The sequence below is a fragment of the Periplaneta americana genome, chromosome 16, assembly GCF_040183065.1.
Source record: "Periplaneta americana isolate PAMFEO1 chromosome 16, P.americana_PAMFEO1_priV1, whole genome shotgun sequence".
Taxonomy (NCBI): domain Eukaryota; kingdom Metazoa; phylum Arthropoda; class Insecta; order Blattodea; family Blattidae; genus Periplaneta; species Periplaneta americana.
In genome coordinates, this window is record NC_091132.1 from 165,929,649 (window position 1) to 165,952,863 (window position 23,215).

General features: G+C 35.9%; 1 protein-coding gene across 13 annotated transcripts in view; it reads left to right on the forward strand.

Moving 5' to 3' along the window:
• The window catches only part of LOC138691789 (gastrula zinc finger protein XlCGF17.1-like), a 103,027-nt gene that overhangs the window by 10,228 nt on the left and 69,584 nt on the right, over nucleotides 1–23,215 (forward strand). For 6 of the 13 annotated variants that reach the window (XM_069814194.1, XM_069814195.1, XM_069814183.1 and 3 more), the window contains exon 1: nucleotides 20,125–20,368. The exons of 4 other annotated variants lie outside the window; for them this stretch is intronic. In XM_069814194.1, the coding sequence (XP_069670295.1) occupies nucleotides 20,140–20,368 (229 nt within the window). In that variant the 5' untranslated portion in view covers nucleotides 20,125–20,139. Of the gene's footprint in view, nucleotides 1–11,739; nucleotides 13,049–13,166; nucleotides 15,338–20,124; nucleotides 20,369–23,215 lie in introns of those variants that run through there. 3 more of the 13 variants (XM_069814196.1, XM_069814185.1, XM_069814190.1) reach the window with 3 other exon arrangements.

A 23,215-nucleotide genomic window follows, 5' to 3' on the forward strand; every position in this document is an offset into this window, starting at 1 on the left:
CTTCTACAAACGACAATGGAATAAGGCATAAATATTATTGAAAAATTGAAATATTTGTGATAGGTTATGAATATGTGATAGGTTATGACTATTTCTTTATAAAATGACAGTACTTGGCATTAAATAATATAGCATATTCTTCTAGGCAAAAATAGTATGTACCTGTACAGTCTGTGTCAGCTTACTTCATACCCTAAGGGTCAAACCTAACCATTTTTCCCCCATTACTACATATGCTAGTGGATTGTGGTGATTTTTTAGTTTACAGGTTGAATTTTCTTTTGCCAACTTCGTTTTGAATTTCGATGCAGTGGTAGTGATATTGTAACTGGTATGTTGGCAGGTGATTCAAATATCGAATATATTTGTCGGTAATAGAGTTCCAAGAAATTAAAATTGTACTAGATTTCTGAGGCAGTTAGTGAAATTTGAACATAATAATTAATTAATATCAGTATTATTGCGTTGTGGTTATAATTCAAGACTATAGTCAGGTAAATTTAGTACTAATAATTTCATGTTGTCAAACAAGATGCATTTTTAGGTTATTTCTCGTGAGTTTAGTCAAACCAATGAATTTCATATTGCCAGACAAAATACTTGACATGTTGATACCTTTATCGTATAATTTGCCTACGAAAGTGTTACAAATTATTGAATTATTTAGAATAACCTTCCAACATAAAGTACAGGAAGTAAATAAGTCATTTAGTATGGAGCATTGTTTGATATCTGGTAACAGTGACAAGACGGCAATACTTGCTCTTTAGGAATTGTTCTTATCTGCCCCTCACAATATTTGAATTATATTGTATCACGAAACATTGGAAGAAAGAACCATATACTAGTACGTAAATACATGTACAAATTGAACAACAGAAAAAAGGTTGTCGTTTCCTAAGCTTTTATTTCATTGCTTATTTTTTTCCAATTACAATGTGTACCAGTACTTATAATGTCCAAAAATATTTTCTTATATTATTAAGAGTTCATTTTTCTGACTTGAAAGACTTGCTGCAGATGCTTGACGTTTAATGTTTATTTTTAGATATCTCTACGTCAGGTATTATTACGTTAGCAGGTGCAGTCCTTAAACTGGACATAAATTATTGTGCGTCAGTAGAGTCCCTGCCTACATTTATTAAGTTTAATGAAAGGCAGTACGTATAGCTGTAACCAGTTTTTTACTGGTTACAGCTATACGTACTGCCGAACATTGATAGCAGGGATAGCTTTTGAAGGAGGGCTGCGGAGCTGCAGCACCCCCAGGCATTTGTGGCTCTTGTCTTGTTTTATGTTGTGAAATACATTTATTATACAGTCTCTATTTAGCGGTTCGAAATTTTTTTTTTATTTCGCTCTCATTGGCATGCACGCATTCGTTAGTGAAGTCATTTCCTCCCCTGGTGCTGCCAGAGCGAAACGAGAGACAAAAACGGATTGGTGAAACCACTTCCTCCCCTGGAGCTGTCAGTCTCGTCTCGGATGCTTTGCGCGTTAGTTTCACCCCTCCCCCTGCTTCCCCTCGCTAAGAATCGAGAGTTTCCTGGCGCTGCAAAACTTGCAGCAGTTTGTCAGTGGCGCTCAGTTTTAAATACATTTTCTTTAATGTTGTGAGTATAACAAGTGCAACAATGTTTAATTCTGTACAATGATTACAGTCTATCCAGTTCAGTACCTTAACAATTCAGGAGAAATGTGAAATTAAGTGCCCATGAGTTGAATCCCATAATGGAAAGAGCCGCTAAACAAAATAGCGTATGAAGCTTGCATATTGTTTGCTAATTTATTCAGTATCCCTGCTTTCTTCTCTCGATTTCCACACAGTCTGTATTAGATTAATGTGTTTCAAAGACAATTCAATCAGCTGGAGCAACAAGATGAAGTTTTAAAATAAGGACAGTAAATGTTGTTCATGAGAAGAAGGAGCCATTGCTAGAATGTTTTCAAACCATAATGGAATCTGAAACATCTAACAACATCACAATAAATGAGGCAAGCGCCCTGGTGCGTACTCTCGAAGATCCTCAATTCAATATCTGGCTCAGTTTTTTTTCACTTATTGATGTATCATGTAGATATATTATACAACTAACTACATCATCCCCAGTTAGATATTTCTAAAGTTCAAATCTACATTTAAAAATTAAATAATGGTTTATTTCACGACACTCGCAACTGCAGTGGTCATATCAGCGTCGCCGGTGTGCCAGAATTTTGTCCTGCAGGATTCTTTTAAATGTCAGTAAATCTACTGATATGAGCCTGTCTTATTTAAACACATTTAAATACCATCGGTTTGGGCCAGGATCGAGCCCGCAACCGACTATGCTACCGAGGCCGACTCTGCATATCAAGCTTTGTTGATGCCATACAGACAATACAGAACAGTTCACAGTTGAGCAGCTAGATCTGTGAAAATGAAAACCCTAAAATGCGTCGTAAGGTTGAAGAGATTCAGACAAGGGTTGCGGCAGCTAAGGAAGTGTGTGACCTCACTTTTACACAAGCTAACACTCGATTCCAGTTCATTGATCATCTGAGTATTATCTTCTCTTCTGTGTCAAGAAAAATTTGAATACTACAAAAGCTCATTTCTTGAAAATGACCTAAATGTATGTGTGAAGCTTTTTCCAATGTTCGATAAAGACAAACTAAAAACGGAACTCACCGTGTTTTATCAGAGACAAGAATTCAGAAATGTCAGTGACGCAGTCAAGCTCTTGCACTTCCTTCTATCTGAGAACTTGCAGGCTTCATATTCAGAAGTTGTGGAACTACTATGCATAGCTATCACCATACCAATGACAACTTCCGAACCAGAACGTTGCTTTTCCTGTTTGAAGAGAGTAAAATCCTATCTCAGAAATACGATGAGAGAAGAGAGACTGACCACATTAGCTATGTTTTATGTTGTAAAGACTATGTTAAACGACATATTGAATTTTAATAAGAAGATGATTCAAAAGTTTGCAACCTACAAGACAAGGTGCATGGAACTAATCTTTAAATAAGTTGCATGGTTTATTTTTGGATGCAGCCCCCCTGAATTCAATACCCACGAGCCGCCACTGATTGATAGTATTTCTGAAACAAATTTTCATTATATTATTTAAAATAAAAAGTAAAAATTGAAGTAATTGAGTATATTGTGATCATGCCTTAAATGCTCTTTACTCTTTAGCATGAGGTCGAGTGATGCATTGTATTTAATTTGTACTTCCCTATGACGTCTAGCATAAGACTGCAGCTAGGGGAGGGATATCAGTGGAGGTAAGGTTAGAATGCGTGCTGTGCTGGAATGAAATTGAAAAACAGCACGTAACAGAATGGGATGACGTCACTGGTTTAGAGGAAAGGGCTGGGTATCACTGTAAGTGATTCTGATGTACTTCTTCCTAAAGACTGCACACTGGACAAAATGGTGGAGAAATTATCACAATTTTCTTCAAGTGTTTGTAGGTAGCACTCTCCATAGTAGTTCTATACCACATATAAGATTAAATGGGATTATTATTAAATACATATAGTCTTACTATTAAACTGAGTGGAGAGAGAAAACTTTACTAATAAACCATGCATAAGCAATGGATGTATAAACAGGCTGTAACTATACAATGGGAATTGCTTTGCAGTAGTTATATATACGAAACCCCTTGTTGGAGTGCTGTATATAGAGAAAAAATGGCCGCCCTTCTAACAGCTGTTCGTATCGACTGTCATTTTATGATGATGGTTGCCTTGTAACCACAGAAGAACAAACCAAAGAGCACAGAATAATTGGAATAATATTACTGTAGCTTGTACTCATTGACCAAAATATGATGTGGTAATCGATTAGAGCCAGTTGTACTATCGATACTTAACACGCCACACTAGAGCGCTCTATCGGATGCAATAGAGAACCTCAGATGTTCTATTACCTTTCGTAACGAAGTAATGACAAAACTGTGAAGTAGCTGTGTTATACTGTTATACACGACGTATGTTGTTTATAAAGGCCAGGTCTCAACTGGTAATAACCTACAGATGTTGCCAGTAATATCTTTACAATATAGCCGTAACAAAGGTTATTAATAAACACCATTTAACATTTAAAATAAAAGAATTAGAACTTAAATAAAGAATAATTTTATGCTAATATGAGGCAACTCTTAACCCATTGTACAAAAAGCGGACATCATATCCTACATCACACACACCTCGTAAGGTTGACTACATTGCAGACAGACGAGTTTGAGTGAAGAAATAGAACAACTAAACCTTCAAATCTAGTTTGTTTACACGTGTTAACTGCTCGGTAGAACTTAGAATTTCTAACGGTCAAGATTCAAACCATTCTTTCTTTGCTGAATCGTAGCCTACATCCTGCAGTATATGTAATGAGTGGAACAAAATTAATCAGTAAGAATATGGAAACAGATTATAATATGATTCTTTATTTTCCTATGCTGTAGTTATTGTTATTCTGGATGTTTTTTTATTTGTCCAGCGTCTGTATTTTGCTTTATCAGAAATGAGGCTCACCAACATATGCATATACTTCAGACTTGAAATTCTATAAAATTTGGAAGCGACTTTCCTTAGCCAACATCACTAATAGAGTAAGGAACAGATCAACCTTAATCACGTGCTTGAGTGGAGTAACCTTGGGAAGCTCATAAGAGTCACTGAACCAAAGATATAATATATTCATCAAATTAAAACTGAAAATCATTAATTCATTCATACTGTTCTGCCCCAGGGCATATTCTCCAATCTATCCTATTTTCCGCCTTTATCATAGTCTCTGCTTTCAACCCAAATGTTTTAAAGGCCCTGTCAACTTAAAAAATGCACATTTAGATAGAAAGTGATTCTAACAGAGTAGGTGTAGAGATTAGTTTCTGTGAAAACCCGAACGTCGTAAGATTAATAGAATGGCGACAATCCGCAATTAAAAATTCCCAGAGTTACAGAAGTGACGTCACAACTCCACTGTGGTGAGCCGCAACTGGGATTTATACGGTAATTGTCAGCTTCTTCCCGCGTCAGTCTCTTCCTATTGTAGTGTAAGTTTATGATGACTGGTGTTGTATCCTATATGAAATAGTTATTTCAAGGAATCATGGATAGAGTCAGGCCATCATACCAATTTGAGCTCAGAAAAGGTGAAATTGTAAGAATACGGGAAGAAAGCAGTGACAGTACAAACCGGCTAGGAACCACGGACTGGTCTGTCTGTGGTGAATGTGCTTCTTCAGTAACTCATGAAGAGTGTTTCTGTTGTGAAAGTCCAGTGATATGAGATGTAAAGGAAAGTGCTGAATGTATTACATTTCATAATGCACTACACGCTGTTATACTAAACAGAGATGCGTTGAATACTGCTTGGCATGTTATGATGGTGAAGGCGGAGTCTAATTTTGAAAGGGAAGAGTTACCGGAGGTAAATAACAGAAACATACGCTATGAGTTTACAGGCAGTTTGTTTATTGGATTAATTCTTGGAATTCCCTCTGGAGAGGAAACAGAAAAATCATACCTTCATGCGTAATAAAATAAATTTGTTGCGAATACCCCGACCCTGGCAATGAGTACAGAAACTTTCAAACTGCTGATAGAATAGAAATTTCGTATTTTTATTGATTAGAAATTCTTTTTAATTTTAAAAAATTCACCACTATTTATTATATTTTTCAACCAACACTCCGAACAATAAAAAGAATTAGGCTATCTCAATTTTGACATTTTTTTTATTTTACCAATTGTTTTTTCCTTTTATAAGGTTTTAATAACTTTACTTCCAGTAAACTTATTGTTAGCCATTTATAATTGTTTCAGTGTTAGTGATAACTCGATGAGAAAAAAGTAATAAATTTCAAAAACCTATTACAACCTGCATTTTTTTTTAACAAATTCAAAGGTTTAATAGATAAATTTGTTTCAATATACACATCGAAATTTTAAAAGAGGAATAGAAGAATAAGTAAATAGAAATAAGGCAGAGACGAACAGTAAAGAAAGGTCAGAACCTGCGACAGCTGAGGATATAGCAGAGATATTTGATATGTTTAAAAAATGTGAGGATGTGATCAAAAGTGCAAGTAAAGTGAAATTGTAAATGATAGAGAAGTATAGGGGAGAGAGAAAGTGCATAAGCTGATGTGTAGAGATAATTATAAGTATAAGGAAGTGAGAATAGTGAGAAACGATTAGGTGTAAGTGGAATAGTGAGAAAGTGAAAGTGAGCACAAATAGGAATGAGTGAAAATAGTGAAAAGGGGTTAAGAGAAGTGAACAAGTGACAGCATAAAATTAGTACTAACATTTGAACAGTAAATGAATAGAAGAGAAAGATAGGAGAAAAGGTCAAAGAACAAATAGGACAAATAAATCAATATGATAATTTATAGAGAAAAAGTGAAATTGAGATTTTAGTGAATAGTAGTTGGAGGAAAAATGGAGTTTGAAAGGCGTATATAACTTTAGATATATTAGGATTAGTGATCAAATAGAGAATAGCAAATGAAATGTAGGAGAAATACAAAAAGAGAGATTGAAAAAGTAATAAAGAAGGTACATAGTGTAATTGGGAGTTTTTGTGTAGACGTGTACTGCACATAATGTGTTAATGGTGGCACCGGATACAGAAATGTGAGGTACACCGTTACATGTAAAGAAGTGCTGTGACGAATATATTATCATATACACATCGAAATTTTTATTGGATATTGGATAAAAGGTGAACAGAGAGAGTAAACATTCCCACACAATATAAAATATAACACTCTTGTTCATTTTTAAATTGTTATATTTCGGTAAAGCCGCTTCTCCTATGGAGTCAGTGCACTCGTCACTACTGCTACTTGTTGTTTCACAAAAGGACACATCCATATCATTTACTTCGTTACTTTCACAGTTCGAAATACCCCTGAAAATTTCACTCCCCAGCTCACACTGCACACCTAATTCATTGCAATTTGTGTATGTGTTTAAATTGGCATCATCACTTGTTTGCTCAGAGATGTCACTGATCCCTGCTCCTTTGTTCACTGTCTCACAAAGTTCGCTACATGAACTTGTAAATGACTCGTTTTATCATCTTCTTCCTTATATATGCACCAGTCTTTCTCTGACTTTGATAACATTCGTTAATTTCACCCGGTTTCAATTTTAAAGAAGGGATTGCACTTTTTTTAACCAATCTACTTGTTTTGATACGCAGAAATTAATTTCTAAGCCGAGATTTAATTCCAAAATCTTCTGGAGTGAAGTGTTCAGAACAAATGACGGAATTCCGGATGGGTTCGAAATTACGCCGATTTATTCAATTCACCCATGTTTTGAATATAATCAGTGATCTTTGGCGATTAGGAAATACATGAATATTTATTCCAAGACCTGTGTTTGCAGTATTTGAACATCCAAAAAACACAACACTGAGGCATTTCCTATATAATAGCACACAAATTTGTATAAAATAGTAAGACACTAGTTGCTTCACTGTATGAAACGCTACTGAGTAAAGCTGTAAAGAAGAATCTCAGTGAACCACCTGGAGTTGTGATGTCACGACTACAGCTGGTGTCTCATTATACACGCAGCTTTGAGAGAACGGAGCGTCATAGAAAGTTGCGATTTTCACTGTTACATTTCTCTAAACAAAACCTTTATTTTGAGTACCACTTTATTTTTAAGTTGACAGGGCCTTTAATATCGCCTATCTTCTGAAGGTCCAGTTCAGTTTCCTGTCCGGCAAACTTGAGAACATGTGGCAGTATCCACTTTTCCTTCCAATTTCAATCTGATATAGTATCTAATGCAGCGTTCATCTATGGAGTATGTGTGCCAAGCACTTCCATACAAACATGCTCTGTCTTTTTCAGTGCTACAGTTGTAGATCTCTGGGTGATGCAGGGACGTACCAGCTGGACAACTAGTTCAAGCAGGAATAGGCGTCGTTTTGTTTCATTTTCCATTCTGGAGTTTAGAGAGTGTTCACACAACTGACGTCATTTATGTTGGAGAACAGTCATACGCACCACCTCTAGCCATCTTGCCCATAGTATCCACCCTTGCTTTGGTTTTGTTTTAGTTGAGTATTATTTGTGGCTTGAAATTGTTCTCTCCCTTTAAACAAGACTTGCAAGATGCTGTGATGACTGCAGCACAACAGTTTTTTTTTTTTTTTTCTTGGATTATATAATGTCTGTCATATCACCATGAGCCCAAAAAGAGACTAAAGAACTTCTTTTCCTTTCTCTATTGTAAACTGTTTGGAATGTCAACTTTTTGTTCTTCCTGTCAGTGAGGACTAGGTTTTGAGCCAAAATGTTCTCTGTCAAATTACATCATGTGAAGAAGTTGTCTGTTGGTACCCTTCGCCCTGTACTCTAATATAACACCTTGAGGCCCGATTGTATAAACAATTTAATCTTAGATCAGAGGTTAAATTGATCCTTGTTTCAGCTGAACTTGGAATTTTGTGTTGTATAAAGTCTAATCTGAGATTAATTTGTCTCAAACTAAAGTGAACTTTGACTGAAGAAATTTCTCCGATTAAGTTAGATGATCCAAGTTCAGTTATTTCTTTTCTGTTTGAAATATACGAGTGACAGATGTGCAAATAAAATATCCATTATTATTAATATTAATAGATATGATAGGTACATTTATATATATTTCTTTCAATTTCTTGCCTTAATACACAAACAATCTTATATTTTATAAGGCTCTATCGTGTTCAGCAGTATCAAATAACATAACCTATAATTATATTATGTTTATAACAACCATTAATAATTAACGGATATAAGTACATTCATAAATTTTCAATTAACTGTATTACTAAACGAAAATTGTGGTTTTATAAAGCTTTATTATGTTTAGCAGTATCAAACACCATAACATGATAACAACTCGGAGAACAGTCAACCTTCTTCTTATTGTCCGCCATTATTTACATTGCACAAAAAACCAGTGTCTCCAACACAGTGTACGGAAAGTCGCCAAAAAGTAGTTGTAAAGTCGCTAGATTTCTCATTATCAACAAAGAAAGATTAAATTTTTGACTATGGGGTGCTAAAAAGGTCACTAAATCCCCATTTAAGCAATATAAAAGTTAAAAGAAATTGTTGTTGAAAAAGAGTTAAAGTCGCTAGATTGGCAACACTGAACAAACCTGTCCGCGCATCTCGTATTTCACCTGTTTATGCGATGTTGCCAAATCCTTTTCACGTGAACTTAGATTGCATTTGAACCAAGGTAATTTGATCGCAGAAAAGTTTTATACAATAGAAGAAGTGCCTGAACTCGGTTCACTTTTCGATCTTCGATCAAAGTTGATCTTTAGTCAGGGAGATTTATACAATTGGGCCTGAGAGTTCTTATTCCTTGGTTCTTGTCTGTTCTCTGGAGACTCATCTGGATACCTTCCTTGTATACTTGCATGTTATGAGTATGATAAGTATTTGCATCTGGTCATGTCCAGACTTTTACACAATATTTCCTTGGTTTGGTTCTGATAAAATAACTTAGAATAACAACATCCACATAGAGGTGAAAGCTGCTTGTCAACCATATTGAATTCAATAGGAGATTGTGCAAGTTTTAAATTTGCTACAGACATCTCAAATATTTCTCTCAATTGAGTCAATGTTTTATTTCGATTACTGCGAGTTTCTTTTGTAGTCTTCATTCTTGCGATTGGTTTGTAACAGCTTTCCATGCGTCCCTACTCATGGCAAGTCTTTTCACTTCTTGTTATGTGGAGCATCTCGTGTCTTCTTTAATATTTGAAAGGTAGTTTATCCGTGGGCGTCCCTTTTAGTTCTTTCCTTCTATTATTTTGACAACTGGGTGATAATATCTAATTAGAAGGCCTAAAAGTGAATGTCTTCTCTTTTGAATTGTATACATAATTTCTCTGGTATGTCCTATTCTCTTCAATATTTCTTCGTTAGTGATTTTGTCTATCCAACTTACTTTCAGCATTCTTCTATAGCACCAAATTTCGAAAGTCTTTAATCTTCTTTTTTCTTCTTTGGCGATTGTCCAAGCTTCATAGCCGTATAATGCTAAAGTCCATACATTCGACTTCAAAAAGTGTTTACGGATGTCTATTGATATCTTTTTTGATATTAACAGTGTTTTTTCTTGCTGAATGCCAATTTTGCTAAAGTAATTCTGTTTCTTATCTCTCTAACACTTCTTCCATCTTTTGTAATTTTGGAGCCTAGATAACTAAATTCTTTAATTTCTTCTACTATTTGATCGCCTGACTTAATTTGCGTTTTTGTTTGTTCCTTTTCTCCACATACCAAAATTTTGCTTTTTCTCGTATTTATTTTCATTCTATGTGATTCTAAAATTTGTTCCATTTTTTCCAACATCTTTTCAGGATCCTGCTTATTTTCTGCCAGCAACGCGATATCATCCGCGTATCTTAACATACTCCATTTTTCTCCTTGAATTTTCACCCCAATGTCTGTATTTTTATATTTTATTGGGTTATTTTACGACGCTGTATCAACATCCAGGTTATTTAGTGTCTGAATGAAATGAAGGTGATAATGCCGGTGAAATGAGTCCAGGGTCCAGCACCGAAATTTACCCAGCATTTGCTCGTATTGGGTTGAGGGAAAACCCCGGAAAAAACCTCAAGCAGGTAACTTGCCCTTGCCCCGACCGGGATTCGAACCCGGTCCAATTGGTTTCGCAGCCAGACGCGCTGACTTACTCCATAGGTGTGGACCCAATGTCTGTATGTTCTTTGATTTCTTTAATGGCTTGTTCAATGTATGCATTAAAAAGGATTGGTGACATATTGCACCCTTGTCGTACAGCTTTTGTTATTTTGGCTACTTCTTGTAATTGTTCACATCTGATTATTACTATCTGCTCCTTATATAAGTTCCAGATAATTCTTCTTTCTCTATAATTAATTCCTATTTCTTTTAAAATTATCATCAATTTGTCCCATAAAACATTATCGAATGCCTTTTCAGTGTCTATAAAAGCTATATAAGTTGGTTTATCCTTTAACAATCTGTTTTCAATTAAAATTCTTAGGGCTAGTATTGCCTCTCTTGTACCCGATTTTTTGCGAAAACCGAACTGCTCTATTGAAAGAGTTATTGCAAGTATACATATCATTAAATGAGAGAAAAGATATTTTGCAAGCCTATATTATTTTATAATTGTAAATGACATTGTTGCAGAGCTTTATTAACATTATTACTAGTTTAACGTTCGCAAAACAAGAAATACCCAGTTAGAAATACATATTATCTCATAATAATGCCTACTGCGAAATGGAATGAGTTATGTTAAAGTGCCAAATTTTCCTAATTTTGAAGTGACAAAATTAACAAACTACAAACATTTTATATATCACGAGAATAAGTGATAGAAAAAGTTATACCACATTAGCAATACGGAATTTCGAAACGATCGCAAAATGTAGCACGCTCATGTCGAAAAAAAAAGTAAAGCAAAGGCAGGTGACTTTGGGCAGAGAGGTTTATTAAAAGGAGAAGCTAATTTGGTGTGCACTAACGTGATGTAAGCCTCGTGAAATACTGTACTTTGCACTGGTAAAGACCTATTTGCCGAGGCAATTTTAATACTTCCATCAGTACCCATAAATTAATTATACAAGTATGTACCTCAATGTATCTCTAATGGTAATATACCTCCTCATGTAATAGGTTTGTTTGGATTCTAATATTGAATAATTAGATAGAATATTTTCTTCAGGATTGCAGCTACCAATGAGAGGATTGTATCGTCAAAATTGGACGGTATTGCACTTGAAGAGAACGAGACTGTGTGTGAGATTCCCAAGAATTCAGGTTCCTTGGAAAAGCTTGCGCGGACTCGTGAAAATGAAAAGCAAGTCGAATTTGAATCTTCTAAAATATGTATCTCGAATTCGACAAAATCGAACTTGCATACACCCAAGGACGCAGTGAAGATACCTTTCAAATGCGATGTTTGTGGTAAGTGTTTTGCGAAGAAAATTAACCTTAAAAGGCATGAACGTCGCCATACAACCGAGAAAGCTTTCAGATGCGATGTTTGTGGTAAGTGTTTTGCCGTGAAAATTAGCCTTAAAAGGCATGTACGTCGCCATGCAGGCGAGAAATCTTACAGATGCGATGTTTGCGGTAAGTGTTTCACTGAGTTGTATAGTGTGAGAAGGCATAAACGCGTGCACACTGGCGAGAAACGTTTCAAGTGTGAAGTTTGTAGCATGCATTTCTCATACTCGAGTACACTAAAATTTCATATTCTCGTGCATACCGGCGACAAACCATTCAAATGTGATTTTTGTGGAACGTATTTCTCGCAGTCTTGTCACATGAGAACCCATGAAGGCCTGCATAGGAGAGAAAAACCTTTCAAGTGTGAAATTTGTGCGACATCTTTCATACGACTGGGGAATCTAAAAAGACATAAATGCTTGCGCAAGGGCCAGACAGCTTTCTATTGTGATGTTTGTGGCACCTCTTTCTCGAATTTGAGTAATTTAAGATACCACGAACGCCGCGGCCACATGGGCGAGAAACCTTTCAAATGCCCATGATATCTTCTTCATAGATCGTGTCTATTAACTCAGAAATTCAGTAGAATCATCTTCAGTATTATGCTACGTTTCTCTGAACAAATTACTGTGTGATATGAATTCTTAAATATTCTGTCATCAATTTTGAAGTTGGTTAACATATGTTTATGTTAACTGTCTTATATTCGTGAGAGAACACTATTGGTCACTTGTACACAAATAACATGAGAATGCGGTGTGGACTTTACATATCGTTATTGACATACTTATCGATATGCATTCTCGTTTCAGTTCTAGGTTTATTGGGAATCAAAAACCACTTTTGTAGTCATACAATGTAAGTGAGTATCAAAATTTTATCAACAGTAATCTCACTAGAGGTTTTGATTTATCTAGAGAAAATCAAAACTCGAGTGGGTTTTAATTGACTGTCACACAATTAGAAGAAAGTATATAAAGATAAGCAATGAAGTACTCCAATACAATAAAATATTAACTTACTTGCGAAAATACAACTGTCTTCAAATGTATTATTGTACCATCTCAGTATTACAAATATTACGCTAGATGCATCATAGATGGCAGTAGTGTGTTATCATAGCTGTTTTCTTCTTATCAGTTGTGCCAACTATGGAATCTTCATTGAACTCTGTGGACGGTTACTAGTCAAGAAGACTTTGTTGTTTCAGTTTCATCAATCATCCGGATCCCATTAATGAACGTCACTTGACAGATGATTTTCAATAAATCTTAGTATTAAAAAATCTCTGATTCGTGACTATCCATAATATCATATAGCAGAAGCTTTAACATAACCTAAATAATATAAACAAGTGTTAGAAAAGTTTTAATTGGGAATGATGAAATAAACAAGAAACGTTTTAATTAACGATAATGAAATAAAAAAATAAACAGGAATAATTTTAAAAGAAACAATTATTCAAAGTACAATTTTCAAATTTGTATGTTTTAGTGGTTGAAATGTTATGTTATGTTTTATTTAACGACGCTCGCAACTGCAGATGTTATATCAGCGTCGCCGGATGTGCCGGAATTTTGTTCCGCAGGAGTTCTTTTACATGCCGGTAAATCTACTGACATGAGCCTGTCGCATTTAAGCACACTTAAATGCCATCGACCTGGCCCAGGATAGAACCCGCAACCTTGGGCATAGAAGGCCAGCGCTATACCAACTCGCCAACCAGGTCGACTTTAGTGGTTAATGGTTCAGTTCATGTTATATTGAACGTGTGCATAAAAGAAGTGGAATCCGTTGATGTACATGGTGTATTCCTGAACTTATTCAGGATTTCCGAATGGTGTTCATTTATTTGTAAATAGGGATTCAGGGAAGATGCATAGCTATGACCAGTGATCTTTATTAATTCTTGTTCTTGAATGCCAATGCGAGTCACATTTGAAACTGCTGTGCATTGACTGGAGTGGTTGTATTTTTTTTTTTTTTTTTTTTTTTTGACGTCCAGACCAGTGCAGTTTGAAATGTTGGCACACAAAGAAACAAATGCTAGGGTAGTGATAAAAATAAACAAATGCTAGGGAAGCGATAAAATTAAACAAATGCTAGGGACACGATAAAATTGTGCAGTAAGCAGCCATGATTGGTTGAAAGACGTCCTTTCGTACCGTTTTATTGGTCAAAAGTAGTGTGACGTAGTAAAAGCGTAATAGTCACCATAATTCAATGGAAACATATAGCAAGTAATATAAAGTACACACTTTCAAATTAATATGTCAATCTTCAATAAACTATGGTATTCACTTAACTTTAACCCTTGCTTTCTCCGTTTATAATAAATAGCGCTACGCCCACTATGGCTCTGAACCCTTCATTCATCATGTTATTTCTTAATTGTACTCATCCATGACCATGAAAAATAAAACAGGGTGAAATTAGGCTTTGTGCTACAAGACTACGAAATATAACGAGCTATGTGAACTAGAGTGTACTAAGTGTAATGACTGGAACAAAGTGAATCAATATGCATATAGAAACAAATGATTTTCTTCAACTCTTACAAACAAAAGAAAATTAATAACCTATACCTATTCATTCAACAGTAAACTCTCCTTAAAATAATAAAAAATATTAATTACTTGAAGTAAACCTTTCACGGTTTGTATTTGTCATTAAAAAATAAAATTGTGGTTTATTTAACGATGCTTGCAACTGCACAGGTTATTTCAGCGTTGCCGATGTGCAGGAATATTGCCCCACAGTAGTTCTTTACATGTCAGTAAATCTAGTGACATGAGCCAGTCGCATTTAAGCACACTTAAACTGGGCATGGATCGAACCCGCAATCTCTACCACAGAAGGCCAGCGCTATAACGACTACCCTATCGAGGTCCACCTTGTAATTGTCATAAGTGAGGTTTTTCTTAGAGTAAAAGAGAAGACGGAAGATTAAGTTCTCTTTGCAGGAAGAAACTGGTGACTTCCGAAGTATATGCTCTTATGCAAGAGTGTGTCAGCAAAATAGTGCAACCCTTTTGTAGTGGCAGTGATGTGTAACCGTGCCGTAGTGTCGAGTGTGACATTGAAGTCACTGAAATAGAGGAAAATTGGGAAAACCGTAATACGGCGAACGGAAAGCTCCGCCCACGTCCCCTTTCCACTTTTCCCCTACAAGCTCACCACACACCCTAGCGGGAAAGAGTGGAAATAGGGGTTTAGGGTGGGGTGACATCTAGTGTAGGAAAGTGGAACAAAAAGAGTAACGACATACGAAGCAAAAGAGGAACTTCATCCTGTCAGTCTCTTTCTCTCTCTCACACACACACTCTCTCTCCAGCCTCTCCTTCTCTGTTCCTTGCTTCATGTCTCTCTCTTTTTTTTTTCTTACGACTTCGCAGGAGGGGAGATTCGATCCGAGAAAGTTCGTACTAAACCTAAACGCACGCTTTAGACCTCTCGGCTACCGAGGCGAGTTGGGGGTAGAAGGGAAAATGAATCTATTTATGTTTAAGGGAACTGCCATAACGTATTGTAGAAGGGGACAATGACCAATTAGCGTGGGTAGAAACTGGTGGGCTTGTGAATGTCGCTTGGTAGGGGTTGACTACGGGGGTGGCATAAGTGTTAACGCGCGGAGCTTCGTGTCCGTGTCCAACTTCGTGTACAGACGTAACCACGTGTAGTGATAATCCGTACCGAAGACGTGTACTTCTTCCTGAAAATGTCCAGGGAGAATTTGAAGGCGGATACGGTAAGGTACTGTGAGGAGCATGGACTACTTGCTAGTCATTACGAGTGTCCAACCTCTGGGAAAAAAAGACTAAGTTAACAGGTGAGTGTTGTTTAATGAAAACCACATTACATTGTGTTGTGTCAGTACATGTTGTGGACAGTTGTCTAATGCGTATTGCATTGTGGTTGTGGAGAGTTGTCTAATGCGTATTGCATTGTGGTAGGCAGTGATCCATCGAAGCGGGACAGATAGTGGAGAGAGAGAGCATGCGAGCGAGGTGCCAAGCGGCGCGGGTGGGGATAACTTCCCCTACTGGCGTTCGCCGTAATACGTTTTTGCCGGAAAATTAATATCTTATCGATTTAAACGAAACATTAAAAGATATTTTCGACATAGGTAGTCCATTGAAGAAGAAGAAAAAAATGTTTACTAAAATATTCGAAGAGGGAAATGCAAAATATAAGAACATTGATATATAAAATTTTTAACTGAAGGAAAATTCCAAGTCGTAACAGGACAACGAGGAAGAAGCTTTGGACAACATGGAGAAGAATGTTTCTTAGGCCCGTAACACACTTGCAGAATTTTCGCCAGCGAGAAATGTGTTGCGAGAAAATTACAAAATTGATAACATGGTTTCAAATGAACGTCCACTCACTGGAAGAGATTCTCGTTCGAGGCAAAAACCTCGCGCGAGTTTCTCGCTAGGATCGGTAGCTCAGCGAATTTTCTTGACACATTTATCAAAGATGTTTGACATTTATACTCTTTATGACGTTTGAATGTAGAAAAAGATATCACAGGTGGCGATGAATTGTATTGTTTTTATCTGAAAATGAGGAAAGATGGGTGATAATTGCAGTCAGAAACTTATCGAACTTGTACAAGGTCATCCGTAGGCCTGTTTATATGATAAACGGGATGAAAACTATCAAAACACGAAACTTAAAGAAGAAATCTGGAGACAAATATCAGATTATCTGAAAATATATAGGGCTATATTTTATTTTTATGAGATTTAATAGTATTAATTAAACACTTTAAATACTGTATCTATGTATATGTCTTAACAGTTTACATCATTTTAATCAGAACATAGCAAAGAATCCTCTATCATATCATGAATGGCAAAAAACTGAGGTCCATTGAACCTGAAATAACACCTAAACGTATCATCATTCAAATCGAAACCAGTGTCCAAAACTCGCCCTTACTTTCTAAGATACAATGTGATTTTCAGATATTTCTGGCTTTAATTTTAGGGCTACTTTTTTTTTTCGTTAATAAAATATGTTCATATAACGCCATTTCCTCATCATCTGAATACTCAGAGTCAACATAGCATTCGTACATAATTTGTAAAGTACGACAATATACTGTACTTACAGGTTATATTCTTAAGTACGACAATATACGTAAATACATAACCTATAATATTTCCCCCAACGAGTCATTACTATAATCAGAAAAATGCTTTCTGCATGAAGGCATTGCATAGATGATCATATACACTTCCAAATATATCTTAAAATAACTTGGCTAAGCGTGTAAGTTGCAACCTGCTGTCACGACTGCTAGTCAGCAACTGAAAGATAAAGGCATAACTAGGAGAGGAGGTTCGATTGATGGAAAATATAGTGAGGATGAATTGATGACCCGTTACGTGTCAAAAATTACGAATGATCGCATTCTAGGGTTAATGTAGGTATATATTGTTTAAGGCATAAATGGAACACAAAGCATGGACCGACATCAATGCTAGATTAGCAACACCATCATACTTAGGCAGGGCAGATCATATTAGGAAGTTTAAATGTAGAAAACAAAGAACGGACGTGGCAAAATTTTCCTTTGTTAACGGCACAATAGTAGACTGGAACAGCTTACCTGCAGCAATCTTTCAGGGTGGTCCTCTCAAAATCAATACATTTAAGGAAAAGTTGAGAAGATTAGACTGAAAATGTAATTGTAGGTGCAATGTAAATATCTAAGTTTTGTCGTGTAATTAAGTTAATATGTACCGGTAATTAATTAAGATATGTAAATAAATTAAGGTGATATGTAATTAATTGAGATGATATTTAATTAATTTGATTTGTAATTAATTAAGGTGATATGTAATTACTGAAATTGGTAATAGTTGGGTGAAATAGAAGTACATATAAGTTAGGTTTATTGCATCTATTTATTTATAGTTAGAAATAAATTTAGGTTTACTTTATTTTATTCTTTTTTAATTCTTCTTTTATTGCTGTAATTACTGTAGAATTGTAATGGTATTATTGTATATTATATATCACTGCCACCGGGTGTATAGCCAATTGTAGTGTTAATAAATACATACATACATACATATTAATGGAATTCAATAGGCACAATATCCTTAACATGTGTTCTTTTACGTAATATGGTGACGTCCATCAATATTCCTTTGCAATCATATTGTATAATCCGTAGGTAAGATAATTAGTTTGAATAATATTTCTACATTTTATCTTCTGCTCCGCATTATAAAGACAAAAGAAAATATTTATCTTCCATTACATCTCAGTCTAGCTTCGTAGTAAGTGCTTGGACAGTGCCCCAAAGGCGAGCTACTGATCATTGCTAGACATCATCGTGTACGACATGCTTTGGCGATATCGTTAAAAACTTTAAATTGGGAGATTCATGAGGAAGTACATTGTGTATCATCAGATGGTTCTTTTAGACTGGCAGACATTATTGCTATCAACGGACGCTTAAAACGGGCTCTTGTTCTTGACCCTACTATCCGTTTCGAAAGAAGCCTAAATCAGGCCACCGAAGTTGATATTGAGAAGAAGTCCATATATGAACCTTGTCTGCCGTATCTTTCTCAAAAGTACAACGTCCCTCTTAAACAATGGTCCGTCATTGGTTTGCTGTTTGGCAGTAGAGGTTCAATCACAAAATTCACATGGAATTATCTTAAGGAACTTCACATTCCTTTTGATTCTGTAATGTCTGTTCTTATAAATATTATCAAGGATTCTCTTCAAATATTACATCATCATCTCTATTTCAATTAATCAACTTATATTTGCCTTCAACAATTAACTTTCTTTTTTCTTTAATGTATCACATCACATTATTGTACATGTTTATTGTATTCAGGACCCTTGTGGTCACTCAAAATTCTTTGAGCTGATGTCTATAATTTAGAAATTTATTATTTTATAGCTAACGTTTACTAAAGTATCTGATATTGCTGAGAAAGTCAATCACAATTCCCAAGTTGCTGAGTAGCTTAGAGGAAATGTAACGTTAGTCTATGCCGAAATAATGTATGTTGGATAATGCCGAAGTTCATGTCAGACATTATTGGAAACGTCAGAATCGGTGAGTGGACTTTAAATTTATTTCATTCCATGGTATTCGTACATCATTTTACAGCTATAATATGGAACATGTCAAAAAAAAATCTTATTAGTAGCTACTACAACGTCTGAATTCTTAATCAGAGTTCACTTGAAATATATACAGAAGGGTTTCACAATATACTAGAACAACACACGGATTAGTATCCGTACTTAATACAATGAAATTGTCATGCAGCGTTGTTTAATGTCATAGAATGTAAGTCCAGATTAGAAGGCGTGAGAAATTAGGTGCTCACTGATTAACTTTACAATTTCTTTACAGTGTTAACTTTGTAGGATATTCGGTACTTCTTTAATTTAGCCGTACAGAGAACAAAGGAGGAGCAAAAAACGTAATTGGATAGAATATAGCCTTAGTAAAGAGAACGCATGGAGATGTCACAAAGATGTCAGAGGCAGACCTCGTAAGATTTGGACGTAAAGAGTAGAAAAGGTGCGGGAGACTAGGAAATGCCGGGCAGGCTAAACTTACTAGATAAACATATTGAAAAGTAAGGATTTCTTGCGGGCTTTTGATCCATTAGGAGAAACTGTATTTAATATATTATATCTGGATTTTATTTTTCATTTTTGACATTACCATTATTTTAACTATGATAAAGTAAGTGCTTCGCATCATAAATTCTTAAGAGTATTGAGTATAGAGTAACATTAAATTGTGCTAGATTTAATTCTATTTATCTTTTGTCTTCTATGCTTTGTAGCCAACATGACAGGGCATCTCCGGAGCAGTGAGATCTGTTTAGCAGTGTTGTCAACACATAAATTGTAACCCCGTCAGTCTAACACCTGGAAATCCATCAAAATTACTACAAATTAGACCCACTCAATATTATCTATTTACAAATAAAAACAAATATTAACGCAACTTTCTTACCAATCTTGATTAAAAGAATAATAATTCTACGTCATCTGTCTCTAGTTCTGAAGTTATTGTGTTGAGTTGGCCTAACCCCCCCCCCACAAAATTTAACAATTAAAAATGACTGCTGCTAAAAACGTCAAAAGACGATATAAGGTGGAATTTCCGTCAGAAAATCCGTCACTCTTGACGGAATTTCATTCCCGTTGGCGACACTGCTGTTTAGTCGTGACATTCACGGCAGGATTGATGTCTTTCGTTCCTGAGTGTCAAACCGCAAGCAATGACGTTCTCTCTGTGATTTTCGTGGTTATTACTTACATAATATCTGATTACAATTGTGGAAGAGGTAAGTTGCAAAATTTTGTCTCCAACGTATATAACGCAACATAAACTTCAGGCTATAATACACCTGTCGTTTGTTTTCATTACATCTGTTTTACAATTCCGCTGTTTCGTTTTAGTTTGAGGAAATGTAATATTGAATGCGGGAGAAAAGAATTGACCATCTTACCCCTTTTTGATTACAATGTATTCCACAGACCTTACATTAGCAATGTAGCATTAATTTCTGGAACAAGTCAAAATTTTACAAGATTAGGCCTACAATTTCAATATTTTGGCGAGGTATAGTGAGATGATGTGAGGCCAAGGATTCGCCAACATATTACCAGGCGTTTGCCTTATGTTTGCGCAAACCTCGGAAAAAACCGAACCAGATAACCAGACCAGACGGGGATGAAGTAAAGTGAGGCCGAGGTCTCGCCATAAACCCCCGCGGGGTCAAATTTTAGTACCCTACTGCCACTTCCAACAGACTCCTAACGAATATTCACACGTTTATCACTGGGATTATGGCGCTGGAAATCAATTTAGAACACTTTTATCTCAGCCACAACACATTTCAATTTCTATTGTACAATATAAATGCAATTATCACTACAATGACACATGAATTCTTGCAGATAACACAGAAACAACTTCGTAAACGTAATTAACAGAGTCGCACTTTCACTTCACTTCCACTAGATGGACTCAGAATTCCAGCAGACGATATGGTACAGGTGTAGCAGGGATGCCAATATCGTCAAACGAAACTGTGAGGAATGTTACAACAGGTGTGTAGCAGGTTAGGTTAGGTTTTTTAGGTGTGTAAGATAATATGAATGTTACCACAGTTGGCGACACTGCAATCATTCTCCCACACCACCTGAAATAACGTCACAACGACGAAATGTGGCCGCCTTCTTCCTTCAAGTACGACGATTTTCCTATATAAGTAAGGAACCTATTTGGGGCGGGTTGGGACCACAGCTCTCCCAGTTTCTACTACTCCACACTACAAAACTAAGATATTTTCAGTGTTTGTTTTTAATATCCTATACTGGCAGTACATTAATAAAACTTCAACCGGCATCAGTCCGACTGGGGAAAACCTCTGAAGAAACCAACCAATCAGACCAGACGGGGGATCCAAACCAAGCCCAAGCGCAGCTCCGGATCAGCAGGCTAGCGAGTCTGCCGACTGAGCTACATTGGTGGCTCTACTAAAAATATACAATACATAGCAATCAGATTATTAAATTTACAAACCCAAACGATTATTCATCAGTTGAGCTATAAAATATAATACATAGCAAGTAAGTTAATTCAATTTAATAGCATAAACCACGCAATCAGTTAAGATATACAAAATTTGATAATACATATCATGCAAATTACTTCAAATTACAAGCATAAACAATTCATTAGTTGAGCTATACAGATTACTACTCAATTTGAAGCATGTACAATTCATCAGGCAAACTATACAAACATATACAATGCGCAGTAAACAGATTAATTCAATTATAATCATAAACAATTCATCAGTTGAGCTATACAGACTACTAGTCAGTTTTCAGCAGATACAATTAATCAGTTAAGCTAAACAAAAGTATACAATACATTGTCATAATCAACAGATTAAGTCAATATGCAAACATATTTTAGTTGAGCTATTCATAATTGTGCATTTTATATCAAGTAGAATAATTTAATTTAAAAGCATAAACAATTAATCAGTTTTGTAAAAGGTATGAGCGCTAAACTGGAGAATTAGCACGGTAGATTTGAACCGTGTGCTTACGGTTACGACCAAATTGAACTATGTACACAATGTTTTTTTTTATTGGGTTATTTTACGATGCTGTATCAACATCTAGGTTATTTTAGCGTCTGAATGATATGAAGGTGATAATGCCGGTGAAATGAGTCCGGGATCCAACACCGTAAGTTACCCAGCATTTGCTCGTATTGGGTTGAGGGGAAACCCCGGAAAAAAATGTTGGCAACATAAGAACACGACTTTGGTCTGTGGTGTCGTTAGAAGGAGAAATTTGTTTCTTTTTCTCTCCATCTCCTTCGTTCTGAACATTACTGAGAGATAGCACCACTGTTACTCTCATCTATTTCAATGATTTTTCCCTGGACCACCAATTTGTTTGGACGACATTTCTACATAGAAGATTAAGACATATCTTACAAGCGATCTCCAGTTACTAACAGTATGGTCATCAATTTTAGTAGGCTATTTCACGACGCTTTATCAACATCTTAGGTTATTTAGCGTCTGAATAATGATGGTGAAATGAGTCCGAGGTCCAGCACCGAAAGTTACCCAGCATTTGCCCATATTGGGTTGAGGGAAAACCCCGGAAAACCTCAACCAGGTAACTTGCCCCGACCGGGCCATCTGGTTTCGCGGCCAAACGCGCTGACCGTTACTCCACAGGTGTGGACATGGTCATCAAAATTGTGTGTCCATTTTATCTCGAACTAAAATCTCTCTCACATTTTCTCTGACATCTTTCATCAAGGCCGAATATATAGATGAGAGTAACAGTGGTGTTATGTTGCCACCAATCTTATTTACATACAGAATCATTGTCCAGTGTGCCATAATAGGCAGGTCTATGCTACAACCACGATGAGAAGAATGTCCTTTCCACTATATTAGTGAATCTTTTCCTATAATTGTACTAAATATGTCCCATATTCTTGTGTAGCTGATTATTGGTTTCAGGTATGTTTAGAAATTGAAAATAAAATGTTTGGTATTTATCTGTTTATTTAACCTGTAAGAGATATAGGCATCAGGCCTTCTAATTTCCTCTTCCAGGGATTATAACTTGAATACTCTGAATACAATTCAAAT